The following is a 15,514-nucleotide window of genomic DNA, read 5'->3' as shown; positions in this document are numbered from 1 at the left end:
GTTTCCGGGACGATACGACATGGGTACCTTCAAAAAAAGCGCGTACACCTTCCTTAAAGGCCGGCAACACTCCTGTTATTCCTCTGGAGTTGCAAGAGATTGTGGGCGGCGGTGATCACTTAACAACAGGTGACCCGTACGCTCGTTTGTCCTCCTATTCCATAAAAAAATATATATAATATGTAAAATGATGCAACAAATCGTAAACCTGACTGAATTGAAAATTACAAAGCGGGATTTTTATTGGGATGGGATATGAATAAAAGTATGTGTGCCCCAAGCTTGCCTTATGTAGATCTTAAATAAAAAATATGACATAAGTGTTAAAATAAATGATAAAATATATTATTTGTATATGTAAGCTTATCAGAATAAATGTTGAATGAATCTAAATATTTTTTCTCTTTCAAACCCATATATAGGCAAAGTTAACAGGTAAGCAAAGTTAACACGCGAATCGACCCCGTTCGCGCTGACCTGAATAACGTTAGCGTTACTCTCCCTTTTATTGTTTACGCTTCAGTAGGCCCTTCACAGGCAGAGGTAGCTACCGGAAAATTTGTTTGCATACAAACATTGCACTATTTGAAACTCGACTACATCAAAGTTATTTTACGGAGGCTATTTAGAACATTTTATCTTATTAATAAGATATTATAGCGTGGTATTGCTTAACGGACGTTTTAAATAACCTATCTATCCTTAGTTTAACTTACGGATACATACAGTCACCGTTTAATGACAAGATCTAACCTATCCATAGTTATGTCGAATATAGTTATAGTCCAATGCTATCTGTCAATAGGTTATTGAAATGTAAATAAGCGTAAAACGATAGATTTGTCTACCTCTAGTTAGTTAAACTAAGGATAGATAGGTTATAATGCCGTAAGAGAATATACGCTAGCCAAGTGTCGGATAGCTGTTCGTATTTTATAAAATGGTTCCCAATCGTCTATTAAAAGGTCGTCAAAAAATCCGAGCGGTGTTGTATATACCTATACATTAACTTATACAGATGACATTAAAACATTCATTCAAATTAACACCTAGTAGTAGTAGTAGCCGCCTGATATACGGCACTCCATCCTCTTTAAGATTGGATATGCTGTTATTAAGACAATTTTTCACTGAACACTTTCTCATTGCGTGGCGTTGTATTTAAAGCGCGGTCGAAACACAACTGAACGAAAACTCTGCCTATTACACGCTTAGACATGAGCGTGATTGTGAGTCTAGTTGTTTTTTGTACGTCATTGTCAGAACACATTAAATAAATAAAGTAAGTAATACAATACGTATACAATATTTTTACTTTTCATTTTCATCGCTTTTCTTTTCAATAACAATAGTAAGCTCAATCAAATGGCTCGGTAAAATAGTTCATATTATTATTATAAGACAAATTACATTTATGAACTTAAAATGCAATCCTATTATTAGTAGAATACTCTTTATATAGTATGAATTCGAAAACCGAAAACACATTGGTACCTGACGGGCGACGATCGAACCCAGGGCTCCGTGGTAAGAGTCAACGGTTTAACCTACTGCGCCATCGACGCTCCTGAAGTATTGAACTTCGAGTTCCCTGGCATGAACGATCGTGTTTGGGTGGTTTATTTACGTACGAATACTTACATTAGTCCTGTGATTAATTATTCGCTTCAAATGTTTGTGATTGCAAATTGGAACAACGCTTGAGCTTTGAGTTGCCCTTGATGTCAGTTAGTATGCGGTACCTACCATTGACAATCAAGCTCAAATTTTATGAATGAATTATTAAAATAGGCCGAAACTAAATGCTTTTAAATATTCATTAATAATTTATTGTATCCAGTAAACGTTCTTTAGACGTAAATCCAAAATATAGAATAATAATAACTGTATAATATAATGGAACTAATTAGTTTGTTGAAAACCAATAAATAGTAAGGCGTGCAATATAAAAAATCGGATAGAACCTATCCAAGGTACATCATAGTTTGAATTCATTTTATGTGTAAGCCGAATGCTTTGTAAACATGATTTTCCGGATAACTGTCAAAATTAGTAATTATATCAAAGAAACACAAATATATCTAGTAGATTAGTAGCCAAGGGCTGTAAGGCATCAATTGCAGCCCGAGATATTTGTGCGGTGCAATTGGTACTTACACCCGAGCTAACTACTCTGCTTTACATCTCGATTATGAGGTAAGTAGAAAAAAACTGGCATTACAATAATAAAATATCGTTAAACTTCAGCTTCCATTTTCATTGAATCGAGAGTGCAGCATATATCTTCATCACTTGAACTCATGTTTTTTTCCTAATTAGCACGTAATTATAAAAAAATCCCAAAAACAAACAATATTTAAAATAAAAGTTTTCTGTTCCGGCCTTTTTTCATCTTTATTTATTTATTTTTTAAGAACGAAATTAAGCTTCACCGTTCGTTCATGAGTTAACGCAGTACCTGTGTTTACTGTGTTTATATGGTACTATAGCCTCAACTTTGTTTTATATGTCTAGTTATTGCTACTATGAAATAATGTGTAGGTTACCTAACGATATTTTCCATTACCTTTAGAGCGACAAATATATACACTCATGCATTTAGAATATCTATAGCACATTGGTACGTGGCGGGTAAAGAATGAACCGGTGTCACTTCGCAGTTGAGACGTAACCGTACTAGCTGCCCTGCTGACAGTCTGTAGTATGTTTATATGGTCCTACAACAAAAATATGAAAACATAAATTGTTTTCAACTAAATATTGTCGAATTTCACATTTCTCTTTATAATAATTTGCTCCATTATACTCACGGAATAAACGAGCGATGAGACAATGAAAATCAATATCCGATTACTTTTACTTGAGTAAAAATACATAGTCTTTGAAGATATCTATTTCTTTTGAAGTGAATTGAAATAAGTTGACAGTGTCTTTATGTAACTTTGTGGAATATTATACGGATTTGTTGTGATCGAGGAAATAACAAGGCAAGGGCGCTTCACTAACTGGATCATTTGTAGGTTTTATGTGTACATTTTTATTACAAACTAGCTGACCCAGCAAACGTTGTATTGCCTAGTATCTTGCCTATATTGCCTTGCGTTGTATCTATGAACTATATAGGTAGCTAAAATTAAGTTTGTTTTTTTAACTCCTGAGAAAGTTAGACAGATACAAAGATTCTAATTAGTTATTCATTTTAAACTATTCTTTCAATTTGATTTCTGAACTATGGGGGACACATCAAAGGAAAAAAAAATTGTAGTTTTTTTTTAATTCCGAAAATTTTCATATTTATTCGCCTTTTAGACCTTCCCTGGACTTCCACAAATAATTCAAGACCAAAATTAGCAAAATCGGTCCAGCCGTTCTCGAGTTTTAGCGAGACTAACGAACAGCAATTCATTTATATATATATATATATATATATATATAGATAAACTCCGATTTGGTAATTTTTTGAGTAAATTTTGCAATTATTACCAAAACCTTATAACATTATCTTTATTCAGAAAGTAAAAATTAAATTACATATTTATATTTAACCAAATATGTACCACTGTATCTGTTTATCTTTTGACTCCCTTAGCTAGTTTCTATCTTTAGCTATCCTAGTACGTTTCTTGCTTGTTATCGTATTCAGTTCATCTGACCACCTTTCTGTAATGTCGATGTTTTCTTTTTAGATTTCTGAGATGTCTGTATTGAATTAACTCCATATGTCTCAGTATTCCGAAGGATATGCCTTGTCGAGAGCCATTTAAGTTTTCAAGCAATTTGTTGACATTAGTCTTTGATTTGTCTTTTTATGTTTCTCATTTTTAGTGTTTTATTAATGTTCAGATTACTCCTCCCTTCCTCTAGATTTAAATTCTGTGTTTTAAAATTATTATCAGCTCTTTTTATCTTTTTTTTCCATAGAAACTAGTTTTCAAATGCAGTTTTAATTGAAATGCGATTACAACGATAGCCAATGGGTACGTACTGTTTATTTAATTTCAACCACATAACAACTATTGTTAGGCAAAGCACCTAATACAATGGTGTAACTTATATAGGTACATCATATGTACTACTACTATATAAAACAGAGTCCAACTCCATGTCTGGCTGTCTGTCTGTTTGCGTGAAACTCAAAAACTACTGAACTGATTTAAATAAGCTATTCCAAAAATATTTTTTGATGAAGAAGGTAGGTTAAGATCTATAATATATTAAGGTTTTGTGTATAAATATGGCGATCATTTTTGAAGACGATTATCGAAAACCCTTTGAGGTATAAAAAAACAATGTATAGTGGGATTTGTTTTATAGGTCCATACATATAATAATACCATATATATAATATGTCCAAGATGGTTTAAAGGTTAAATTACTAAATATATTCATAAAAAAGGTGACGTATAATGTGCTGATTGGAAAGCTATTTAAAGAATTCAGTATTATCCTTATAAAATTAAAGATATTAGTTACTATAAGCATTTCATGCATGTTATGTTAGCCATTTACACCATACAATTTAAAATAGATATCATAACAGTTACCGCAAAATTTGAAACGAGCACACAACAAAATAAATTTAAGGTGTCCCAGGACATCTCGAGAGTCGGGATTTGCTAGTAACCCCTGCGCCGCGGCGGCACCCGCAGTCGCTAAAATAATATGTTGCTATTACTACATATTATCTGTCATCTGCCGCGTCTGTCTGTCTGTTCGCGATAACTCAAAAACTTATGCACCAACTGATAGCTTGGTTCTCGAGGAAGATTTTAGTATATAATTTGTTAAGTTTTGATAATCATTTTTATATACAATAACGATATTTGTTGGAGGTGGAAAAAAAAAATAAGCCGTCTGGGAGCTTACAACGAAAACGCTGTATAACCCTTCGATATATAACAAAATAATGTATTGCGGAATTGTGTATCTTATATTGGTCTACAGAAAAGTCGGTGATGGCATATGTCTATCTCTTAAGGATCACATAAATTATCAATTTTAATACTTTAAAAAAATGGCAATTATAAAGCGCTAATGTAAAAGTTGTTTACACAAATACGATATTAACTAATTCTTATCATTTTTTAAGGCATGCTGCTTGCATTACTGCATATTATAAAATAGGAAATAATTGTTTGTTTCATTTTTAAATCATTAATGTTGATTACACATTTCCAATGGCTTTAGACACGGACGAGTAATAAAATAAGGACTCCGTGTCACCTTACATAACAGTGAGGCACCAAAACAATCCGATAAATACTTACATAGCCCCACGCATACACTTACACTAATAGAAGCCGATCGGCCGCAATTATGAGATTTTCCATCGTCTGTGATAGATCAGTTTGCGTCGCAATAAAATATTTTAAAAATGCCGTCATGGGTTGTGAATAAGTGTAAAAAGAATAATATAAAAGTGTTTGTGGATATATGGTTATTTGAGGGAGAAAAAATGATGTAACTGGTATACCCCGTAACCGCACACACACTGGCATAAAGGTGCTTCACTTGCTAATATCACGGCGCGGAGTCCGTGTTGTATAAGAGGATTTTATGTTAAAACCCACAATTCTTATAGTCTCTAGCTTTAGACTACATTATTCCCGAATACTTACATCATTTTTTTCTATTGACAGAACAGCGTCTGTCGGGTCAGCTAGTATAATATAAGCCGACCGATCAATTATAACTACACTCAGTAAAATAAAAAACTATTTATCGTACACTTACCTCACTTTGTTCACCTGATTCAAAAATATTACTATTTTAATAAAACAATATTTAAAACGATGCGATTTTAGTGGTCGCCTTTTTTTCAATCAGCCGTTCATTTATTTTTCATCGTCACGGTATGGTTCGTCGTTATCGCTATATCCTCGACACTTGGGTATAACTTTTTGTAACACGCATTGCCCTTTATGGGACCGTTGGGATCAACCGTTACAATCTCATTTACTAATCCAAACAAAATGGTAAAAAAATAAAATCAAGTCACAACACAGCGAATACGAAGCATTAAAAATCGGAAGAAAAGTTATAGATCAATACTTATGAAATAGATTTTAAAATGAAACTCACAGTCGACTAAATAAACAAAGCGGTTTACAGCTCTCTTTATATCAACAATCTGAAACGAGAGTTAAACAGAAATTATTATATTAACAGAGACATAAAGCAGTGGTAAGCATCAGAAACATGTGAAAATATAGGTTTAAGTTGGTTATTTATAACCAATTTAATCATGAAATAATCAGGAAAAATGTTTAAGGGCAAAAGAATATTATTCAATTCAAAATTTGTTTATACAATAAGACGAATGTTATCACTTTGAATCGTCAGGCTTAGATGGTAAAATTAATTTACTATGGTTTCCCTATCCGCTATCGCAACGCAGTTGAGAAGAAGCCACAAGAAACTCATACACTGATTGATTCAGGGCAATCTATTTCACTACCAAGCAGCCTTATTATACTTAATTTATCATTAGTAAGTACCTATAAATAATAAATTAGGCTTTAAATTAAATGTATTAATTTGAAAATTTTTAACATAATTTAGCAGTGTTATACAAACAAACAGTAAACAGTTAACTTACTACCTACAAATGAATAATTTATTTTATGAAGCGAAGCTTAGAGCACTTTGAGTTTAACCTTTTTTCTTAAACTTAAATTGTTTCGATCGCTTTTTTGGAAATTTTCTTTATTTTTATTTACAACATATATTCAAATATTTATATATTGAGGGTAAGCAGTCATTGAGAGCAAAAATTACAGAAATTAACATCTTGACAGTTGCTTCTCAATATACTCTTGATAATGTAATGTATGTACTCACATACATAGGCACATATGCGGATTTGCTAGAAACGGTCATAACCATGTTATTAACACCGGGTACAGACTACAGACATAAACTTATAATGCCTACTACTCAGCTAAGTCGCGTAAGTAAGTCTTTTGTGGGGCTTTTACAACAAAATTCCAGAAAATGTTCAAAACAAAATATGTATTACGAAATTCAAATGAATTGTTAAGAAACTTTGTGTAGTAAAGGTTACTATAGCATAAATGACTTTCTTAATGAAACCACAGATTGGGAATGGAGTGACTGCCCTCAGGCTCCAGTGGGAGGCTCCATTGCACAGGATGCCGGCTAGATTATGGGTACCACAACGGCGCCTATTTCTACCGTGAAGCAGTAATGTGTAAGCATTACTGTGTTTTGGTCTGAAGGGCGCCGTAGCTAGTGAAATTACTCGGCAAATGAGACTTAACATCTTATGTCTCAAGGTGACGAGCGCAATTGTAGTGCCGCTCAGAATTTTTGAATCTTTCAAGAATCCTGAGCGGCACTGCATTGTAATGGGCAGGGCGAATCAATTACCATCAGCTGAACGTCCTGCTCGTCTCGTCTCTTATTATCATAAAAAAAAGGCTATTAAATAATAAGTTTACTTGTACGATATTACTTTAACCATATTTTTTATGAGAAAATAAGAAGCCCGCTGAGTTCGTTGCGCACGTTGTTCTAAGGTGTGAGGCATTCTTTTTGGAATGGGTGGTAGTTTTTGCCTTTCAAAAAGTGATATCATATCTTATTTAGAATAAAAATATATGAATTTGAATTACTTTTATCTCCTTAATTTCATTTTTCCCCAGCACAGATGCAGTACGGAATTACCCCACTTCATAACTGCAGGAATAAAAGCATTGATTTTACATAAAACCAAAATTAAATAGATTTGAATTTTCATTTTGTATTCGTCATAGGCCTTGGTTTATTCTCAAGTAAAACTTTATTATACCTGCCAAGTTTATTTGAAAGGCTGTTGGGGTTTTGCTTCAAGTTTTCCTATGTGCCTACCAAGTACAGATATAGGTATATATAAGTACACATATGTATACAGTTTTTGTTATATTTTTTAAAATGTTCAGTATAAATAAAATTAATAAATTGAAACTATTTATTTTAGGTATATAAATTTTTATTTTTTTTTATTTTTGTAAATTAGACAATTATTGCTACAAACCTCATAAGATTTCGCAAGCCCGCTTTACATGCCACATTAGAATTGCCTAATGTTATGAAAATTTCCACCATTTCAAGTACCTAAAGATCAATATTCATTGTTTAAATTAGACTTCCAAATTTATTAATATACAGGATGATCTTAAAAGGTTTGTAAGGTATAACAAAAAAAATATGAATAGTAACAAAATAAGCATTTAATTGTCTATTAATTGTGCGCTCCGTTAACAGATGTGTAATATAAAAAGAATTTTGTAGATTGAAATTAACAATTAAATATATCCATTAACAGTATAACAACTTTCTGTTTTGTATTTCAATAATTATTATCATATAAATATAAAGTTGATTGTGAAAATATCTTATGTTATCTAGTTGTACTTCCTTTACGATATTAACATATTATATTGGCCGATATTTTACGAAATTTGCTCCTATAATATTATCCTACATGTATTCCAAAACTTGGGGCAATAAATAGGCTTCAACACAATTATTTAAAAAAAAACTTTATCGATACAGTATCTTTCAACTTATACAAATAGATACTATTCAATACTCATAAATGAGTTCATACTAATGTCAATCATTCGTAATAACAGTCACTTCATATCTTTTCATTTGTTTAAAGTAAAAACTTCAGATACTTTGAGATTAACTTGAAGGCGAGATGAAAATACATCAACATTAGCATCCTTCGCGAACCTTCGTGTAAAAATGTTGTTATTGGATCAGTTTAGTTTATATTGTATCAGTGTATTCCCATCACAATATGATAATTTAATAAGAGCGTAAATAGCTTAGGCACTTGTTGCTAAGAGCCCCTATAGGCACTCTAACATCTATCCCCCTTATTCATAATAGTCTGCTAACTTAAAGCATTGCTAATTCTCACTCTGTCTCCTTCTATTGACCTAAGTCAGAATAAGAAAAAACACTCTTAAGCGGTTTTTTTAAAGTTAGCGGACCATTATGAATAAGGGGGTATATGTTAAAACCAAGCTTTAATAATATACATACAATACTTTTCTTGCAAGAAGTTTTAAATGCAATACTTGTATTGCAAGCATTTTTACATACATAGCTTTTCGTTAACCTGGTAATGATACTTTTACAAAGATATATGTAATTATAAAAATAGAAGGGAGAAAGGAATTCACATAAAGACACGCTGTGAGATTTACCTCATAGTGTTGCATTTATCTTATATTATACCTAGTATTGTTACTAAAAGCATTGTAACTTTTTATTTATATATAAGAGATTGATACAGTAGTTTGATTGAACCAGAAATACTAATACAAAAGTCATTTAAACCATTATGGCTGAATATCTGGATCCGATTCCATTTCTGAAAAACTCTTCATCTAGGCATGTTTTTATATAATTATTTATTTTCTATGCGTGATACTCGAGTCATACATTCATCCATCTAGGTCCTAGGATATCTATAACTAATATTGATGTTATATTACTTGTGTGTTTATAATGTTAACAATGTACTACAAGGCCACATTATCTCCGGACCTCGCTGGAACGTGTCCTCCCGTTCCCCTTTCATCCCCTCGAGTTCATCCTGATGGGTTAGTACGATTGGTATGAAAAGGATGGCAAGTATGCATGTATTTTGGGACCCACTGAAAGAAGTGGCGTACATCATGGAAACTTATTAATAATTGTCGAACGTAACAAAACTAAGAAAAAAGCAAATCGTAAGTAAGTCGAAAAAGTGGGAGAAAAAATATATACTTATAAGTAAAATATAACCTAAAATTATTAAACGATATCTATTGTTCAATTAATAATTTGTATCTTATGTCTATGCCTAATTACTGTCTGCTAAAAGATAATATATATATGTGTGTGTGTGTGTGTGTGGAAGGTGAGCCAGCAGTGGGATAGTTAATGTTATAAGCAAAAAGTGCTAATAATTGAGGATTCTTGTTTTTCGAACAGGTATAATACTTTTAAAGAAGTTACCTACTCATTTAGTATCAAAAAACCATAATAATCTTATTGTGAATTACTACTGATTAGTAGGTAGGTATCGATAGTTCGATAGTTTGTTTGTTGATGTCAATTGCGCAAAGCGTTCCGTTAGAGCAAAATTACATATTTTTCAATAAATTATAATAATTTCTTTCTTTTGACTCCCATATCTTAGCGCATATGAAATCCTTAATTTTTAAATTATGTGGGTCCATTCTCGCCATCCTCCTTTCGTGCTATTATTGCTGTTTTTGATGTTTTCATTGTTACGGTTTGACTTGTTATTAATAGATCTGTAGTATCTGTTTTTGTGTGTCATTATAACAGTACTGCCAGAAAAATAATACTTTTTTAACTATTCCCAGATTCATTCGTTTATTTTTCATCATTTTGATTATAATAATCAGCATGACAACACAACACTTTTACACCAATCCTAGTGATGCTTGTTTTGCACACCATAAAAAGCGATGATGTGACGTCATCGACAACAACAATTACACCCCCCTCCCCCTCCGGCAGCAAATGTTTGACATTAGTATGAGAGAGTACAATGTCAGATAAATGGGTAGGAAGAATACACGCGCCAATTATTTGTTTCTGTTACTGTGATTTAACCTATGTTTTCCTATAAATATAATTAATCTCGCCAAAAGTATTAAACAAAATCATTAACGAGCTCAAATTCAATAATTAAAATGAACAGTTATATAACAAGGTAAAATTATACTAGACTCATATTAATTCAAGCCTTGAGAAACTTATAATATCTATCAACCATAGAATATACACATAAAATAATAAAGCTTTACAATTATTGTTATAATAAAATTTATTTAAAAAAATATAAGGTTCAACCCACGCCACAGGCGTTGGCGATTAATATGACGTCATCATATCTAAAATATACTCTAAATCGTGTCTTTTAAATGAGTCAATTCATAATTCGCATTAAAATACCAACAAATAGGTAGTTAAATAAAACACTTTTTAAAGGATTAAAACGAGTGCAATTGTTACTGTGTTGTTACATTAGATTTTGTGTAAAAGTTAAAATTAAAGTTTTTGGCAAAATCATCTGTCTACAGTAGAAATAAAAGGCGCTAAGCTTCTTAATGAGAACTATGCCAAATACTATCATGAATCATTTCAACTGCAATCTCCCTGAAAACGAGATCTGAAAAGGTCTCGAAGTGTCGGGTTAGCTAAAATAATAGTAAAAATGTAGCGTTTACGCAAAATCTAATTTAAAAACAAAGTTACAATTAGACGCGTTTTAATCCTTTAAAAAGTATTATTTAAATGTATAACACTCGAATTAATAAAAGAAAAAAAGTGTGTGTGTATTTATGTTTGCACGCAAGAAGTTATACTTATTTGGCCTAACGAAGTAAAAATCATTAAAATTATTTATTCCTCATGCTATTCTGTGTTTTTAGAAAGAACGATTTTGTAAAATCTTGCAAAGATGGCTTTGACAATTAATTATTAAATAATATAATACGGCTGCATACCCTTTGGCTGTCCTAATAATGGACGAAAAAACCAAAAAAAATAACGAATGACGCAAACGTCAGAAAATTTTAGGAACAAACTTCAACCTGTTACTTTTGTGTTACAGTGATGCGCGCGCATCTTAATATTTCACTCATCATTTTTTTCAAAACGCGCCTAATGAAGTATAACTTCAAAAATAAACAGTTGGCAATGCTCAAACACCAACATCTCGAATAGTAAGAAACACACACCAAAGGTATTGTATAAGATAGGAGCGAGGTTAAATAAATCATTTAAATTATTGAGGGGCTGTTTCACCATGTCCAAGTAAAGTTCCTGATAGGCTACTTGCTACTTACCTATCGAATTAATACATCATTTGCGTTTCACAATGTATAGATAGTGTTATCTAGCAGGTAAGGGCCATTTTAATTATAGAATCGATGTAGTAGCAGATATTATCATAGTTATCTGATGGATCGCCTGACAGAGTGAAAAGTAATTGACAAAAAAAATGTCAATTTACATAATGATAGGGGAGCCCAAGAGACTAAATAGGGATTTACTCGAGCGTCGTGGGCACCTATTGGATTGTGTAGGTTAGATGCTAGAAAGAAAAAGTTTATATGATATGTTATCAGTCACTGGTGGGGGGAGCGTGTACAACAATGTAAAAAGCAGTCACAAAGAAATATTCAAGCGCTTCAGATATTAATAGTGTATGCGCCCCGCGTATTACTGATGATGGAAAAATATTAATCTGCCGGCTTGCATGGTAAGGGTGACCAAACGAAGGGGTAGAAAATAGGAAAAAATTCTTTTTTTTTTTCCTGGACATGACCATAAGTTATGACTGATTTCTGAAATTGCAAAAAAATCGAGAAATCAATCTGACGAGCTCGAGTTCAAGTTCTAAGGATCGATTTTTTTTGTAATCTGATCGGCTGCTCTAGACGTACCCTATACACAGGGGTCAGGTATGTTGGGAGTACTTCACAAGGTGCAAGTTTGTCCCTATTATGTTATTCTGACGCACTAGAATAAATCCCAAAATCTCTTGGGCTCCTTTACTATATTGTTAGGCACATGGTTAGTTTATGTTATGACTTATTGACAATTTAGAAAGGCTACTGGCTATTGATTAGTTGACATTCTCAAATTTCGTTACAAGAAAGCGGAATACAATTATGTGATGATTCATTTTATTGTGAAAATAGTGGAAGAAGTGCTATTTAGGCGTTAAAAGCTATTAGGCTTGTGTTACCTTATTTCGTATAAAAAACAGTTTTTTTAATATTTTAATTCCGTCAAACGGAACTATTGAGTGCAAGGTTGTTAGACCGATCTGCCAGATAAGTAATCTAGAAATTAAATATAGTGGTTGTGAAACGCAATCTGTTATATATGGAGCTTTTATGAAGCCATTAATTTATCTAGCCTGCGACAATCTGCCACTTTACTTGGACAATGTGAAAGAGTTCCTTAGCCTAAGATAATTTATACGTCTAGATAGAGCCAGACAGATGACAACAGGCCTGGTTTCTTACTTAAGTGTACATGACAGCTACGTCTTACACTCTCTATACGTGAGCGTGAGTTTAACAGTTAGCCGCTATTTTTTTCGAAGAGTTCGAAGCTACCGCAGTCTATCTGGACGCATAAATTATCCAAGACTAATACTTCAATAAAATTCAATTAATCAAACTAAATACATACGACATTAGACATTACGATTACAAGAACATTAATAAAAGTAGGAAGAATGAATAAAAATGGATTAATAAATGAAAGTTTGAATAAAGAATATGCAATATCTTTATTACCACAGTGCAGAGAACTGGCACTCCTTCTAGAGTCGTGATATAGTTCGCTGTTCTGTGTATAATGCTTATTACAAACACTCGATGTCCTCCGTGGCGCCATAAATCATCGGTGCATTAGATGGTGGTGTGTGATATTTTGCAACACATATTAAACGACGGTACTTCAGTGTGCGTACGGTAAAGCAGATAAATCACACCACTACTTGTTTGTTCGTAAGGACAATGGGTGTTTGGTATTAGATAATCAGTCTATTTTGACAATTGAGTAAAATAGTTAAAACAGAGAAATGTTATTCTAAAACAAAAAGGGTTTTCTGTGTTACCTATAATAATGATTAATTTATAATAATATAATATCTATCACCAAATCACTAGAGCAAGGTTTCCTATTCAACGCTAATACTTACACAATTGCAAATATACAAACATAAAAATATCAGTTAAATATAATTTACTAAACTAATGGTAGTATGTAACATAATGTACAGTTATCAACCAATATAAATAATGCGTAATAAATAGGTATTAGAGTTTCGAGTGTAATTTAAAATCACAAACAATTGTAATAATTATATAACGTAAATTAATCGAGTTAGTTGTTGCATTTATAATGTTATTCTCAAAAAAGACACGGATATTCTATTACACTGATCAAAAATGTGTTGGAAGACTTTATCTACTTATCTAGGCTGTGACAAGAACTCACTCGCTTTCATACAATATAAGCTACATTATAAACGACTGCACTTATGCCAGAGCACGCTCGCCATACAGCCACGAAGTAACAAAGACTTCAACATTTCAAATGAAGTTGTTTCCTGACCCACATTAAAGTCGACGGCGTGGATAGTGACTATTTAGATTTTTAATGAGCAAGACCTAAATGTAAGAGAAACGCCCTGTCCATTACAATGCAGTACCGCTCAGCATGCAGCAGGCATCACGATTGCACTGACGAGTGACGAGTCAAATTAAGCCTATCAATTTAACTGGCTGCGGCGCTGTTCAAACCTAAACTCAATAATGTTTGCACATTACTGCTTAACAATAGAGAATGAAGCCAGTGTAAAACCTACCACTTGTTAAAAGATTAAAGAAACGATTATTACTATGGGTTAGTTTAGATATTATGAGGTCTGGTCGGATGTTTGGTTCGTTTTGTTGATCGTGAAAGAACTGTTTAAGAAGCTTAAAATCAAACTATGGATCGAAATTTAGATAGGCAATTTCTCCAACTTCGTTCTTGATACACAGAAGAAAAGTGCGTAGATAATATCAAGTATCGCTAAATAGTACCTAAGTGCGACGCGAAAAGAATACTTTATGAAACTCCCAGTTTGCTTGTTGTATATTTGAGAGCAAAAAATAATATAATCACTGAAAACTGTGTATTATGCCGAATTTGTTGAAAAAAAAACAGATTTATAAAATTTTATTTTGTATTTTTATGGATTTTATGGTTCAGCCTTGTATTGTTTTACTGGATTGCAATAATTTTTAAAATATATAAGTTTAAACTTTAGTGTAATTAGACTTTACACTTACACACTCGAAAACAAGACAGGACTCTAGAATCCTGCGAAAATGGTGTAACTTATAAATGCAACAACGGACTACAACGAATCTACATTTTTCGCTACGACCTTTGCTAAGATGAGGCCCATTATCTATGTAGGTAAGACAAACATCAATTAAATGTTGTCCAACCCTTAGGTACACTCGTCGAAGTTCCTTGCATCGTGTTGGAGCTCTTCATGCAAAAACTACTGAAATCTAAGCCGTATTCGTGCAATAGGGCACTATCCGTGGTTGCACTTAATTTTTCATTTGTTTTCTTAGTGTCACGGCATTTCAGCGGATCAAAGTCTTCATAAGTCGAAGCATCGTCTAGTTTGATTAGATCCTCATCAGAGCTAACAGACTGTAAATAAAACCATTTATTACATACCAATTACATATTATGGCGAAGATTACATGATATTTCTAGATTCCACATTAATTTAAAAATTTTGAAACAATATATGGAGATGTATGTGTTATTTCTATAAAAAAAACACCAGAATTCAGTAATGTAAGTAGAATTTGTTACAATTTACGAATGTTTAATGTGGAAATCCGGCGTTTAATGTGGAAAGAGTATGGAACTATTTAAAACTGATAAATTTAGTAAT

The 15,514-nt window shown here is 32.5% G+C and overlaps 1 protein-coding gene across 5 annotated transcripts in view; it reads right to left on the bottom strand.

The window, feature by feature from the left end:
• Positions 1-15,514, bottom strand: part of LOC126978790 (DENN domain-containing protein 1A-like) — a 50,534-nt gene that overhangs the window by 13,903 nt on the left and 21,117 nt on the right. For 3 of the 5 annotated variants that reach the window (XM_050827861.1, XM_050827865.1, XM_050827862.1), the window contains one exon: positions 8,214-15,264. In XM_050827861.1, the coding sequence (XP_050683818.1) occupies positions 15,031-15,264 (234 nt within the window). In that variant the 3' untranslated portion in view covers positions 8,214-15,030. Of the gene's footprint in view, positions 1-6,081; positions 6,131-8,213; positions 15,265-15,514 lie in introns of those variants that run through there. The other 2 variants (XM_050827863.1, XM_050827864.1) reach the window with 2 other exon arrangements.

Source organism: Leptidea sinapis, chromosome Z (genome assembly GCF_905404315.1).
Source record: "Leptidea sinapis chromosome Z, ilLepSina1.1, whole genome shotgun sequence".
Taxonomy (NCBI): Eukaryota; Metazoa; Arthropoda; class Insecta; order Lepidoptera; family Pieridae; genus Leptidea; species Leptidea sinapis.
Note: the sequence above shows the minus strand (reverse complement) of the source record. Positions and strands in the feature narration are given on the sequence as shown.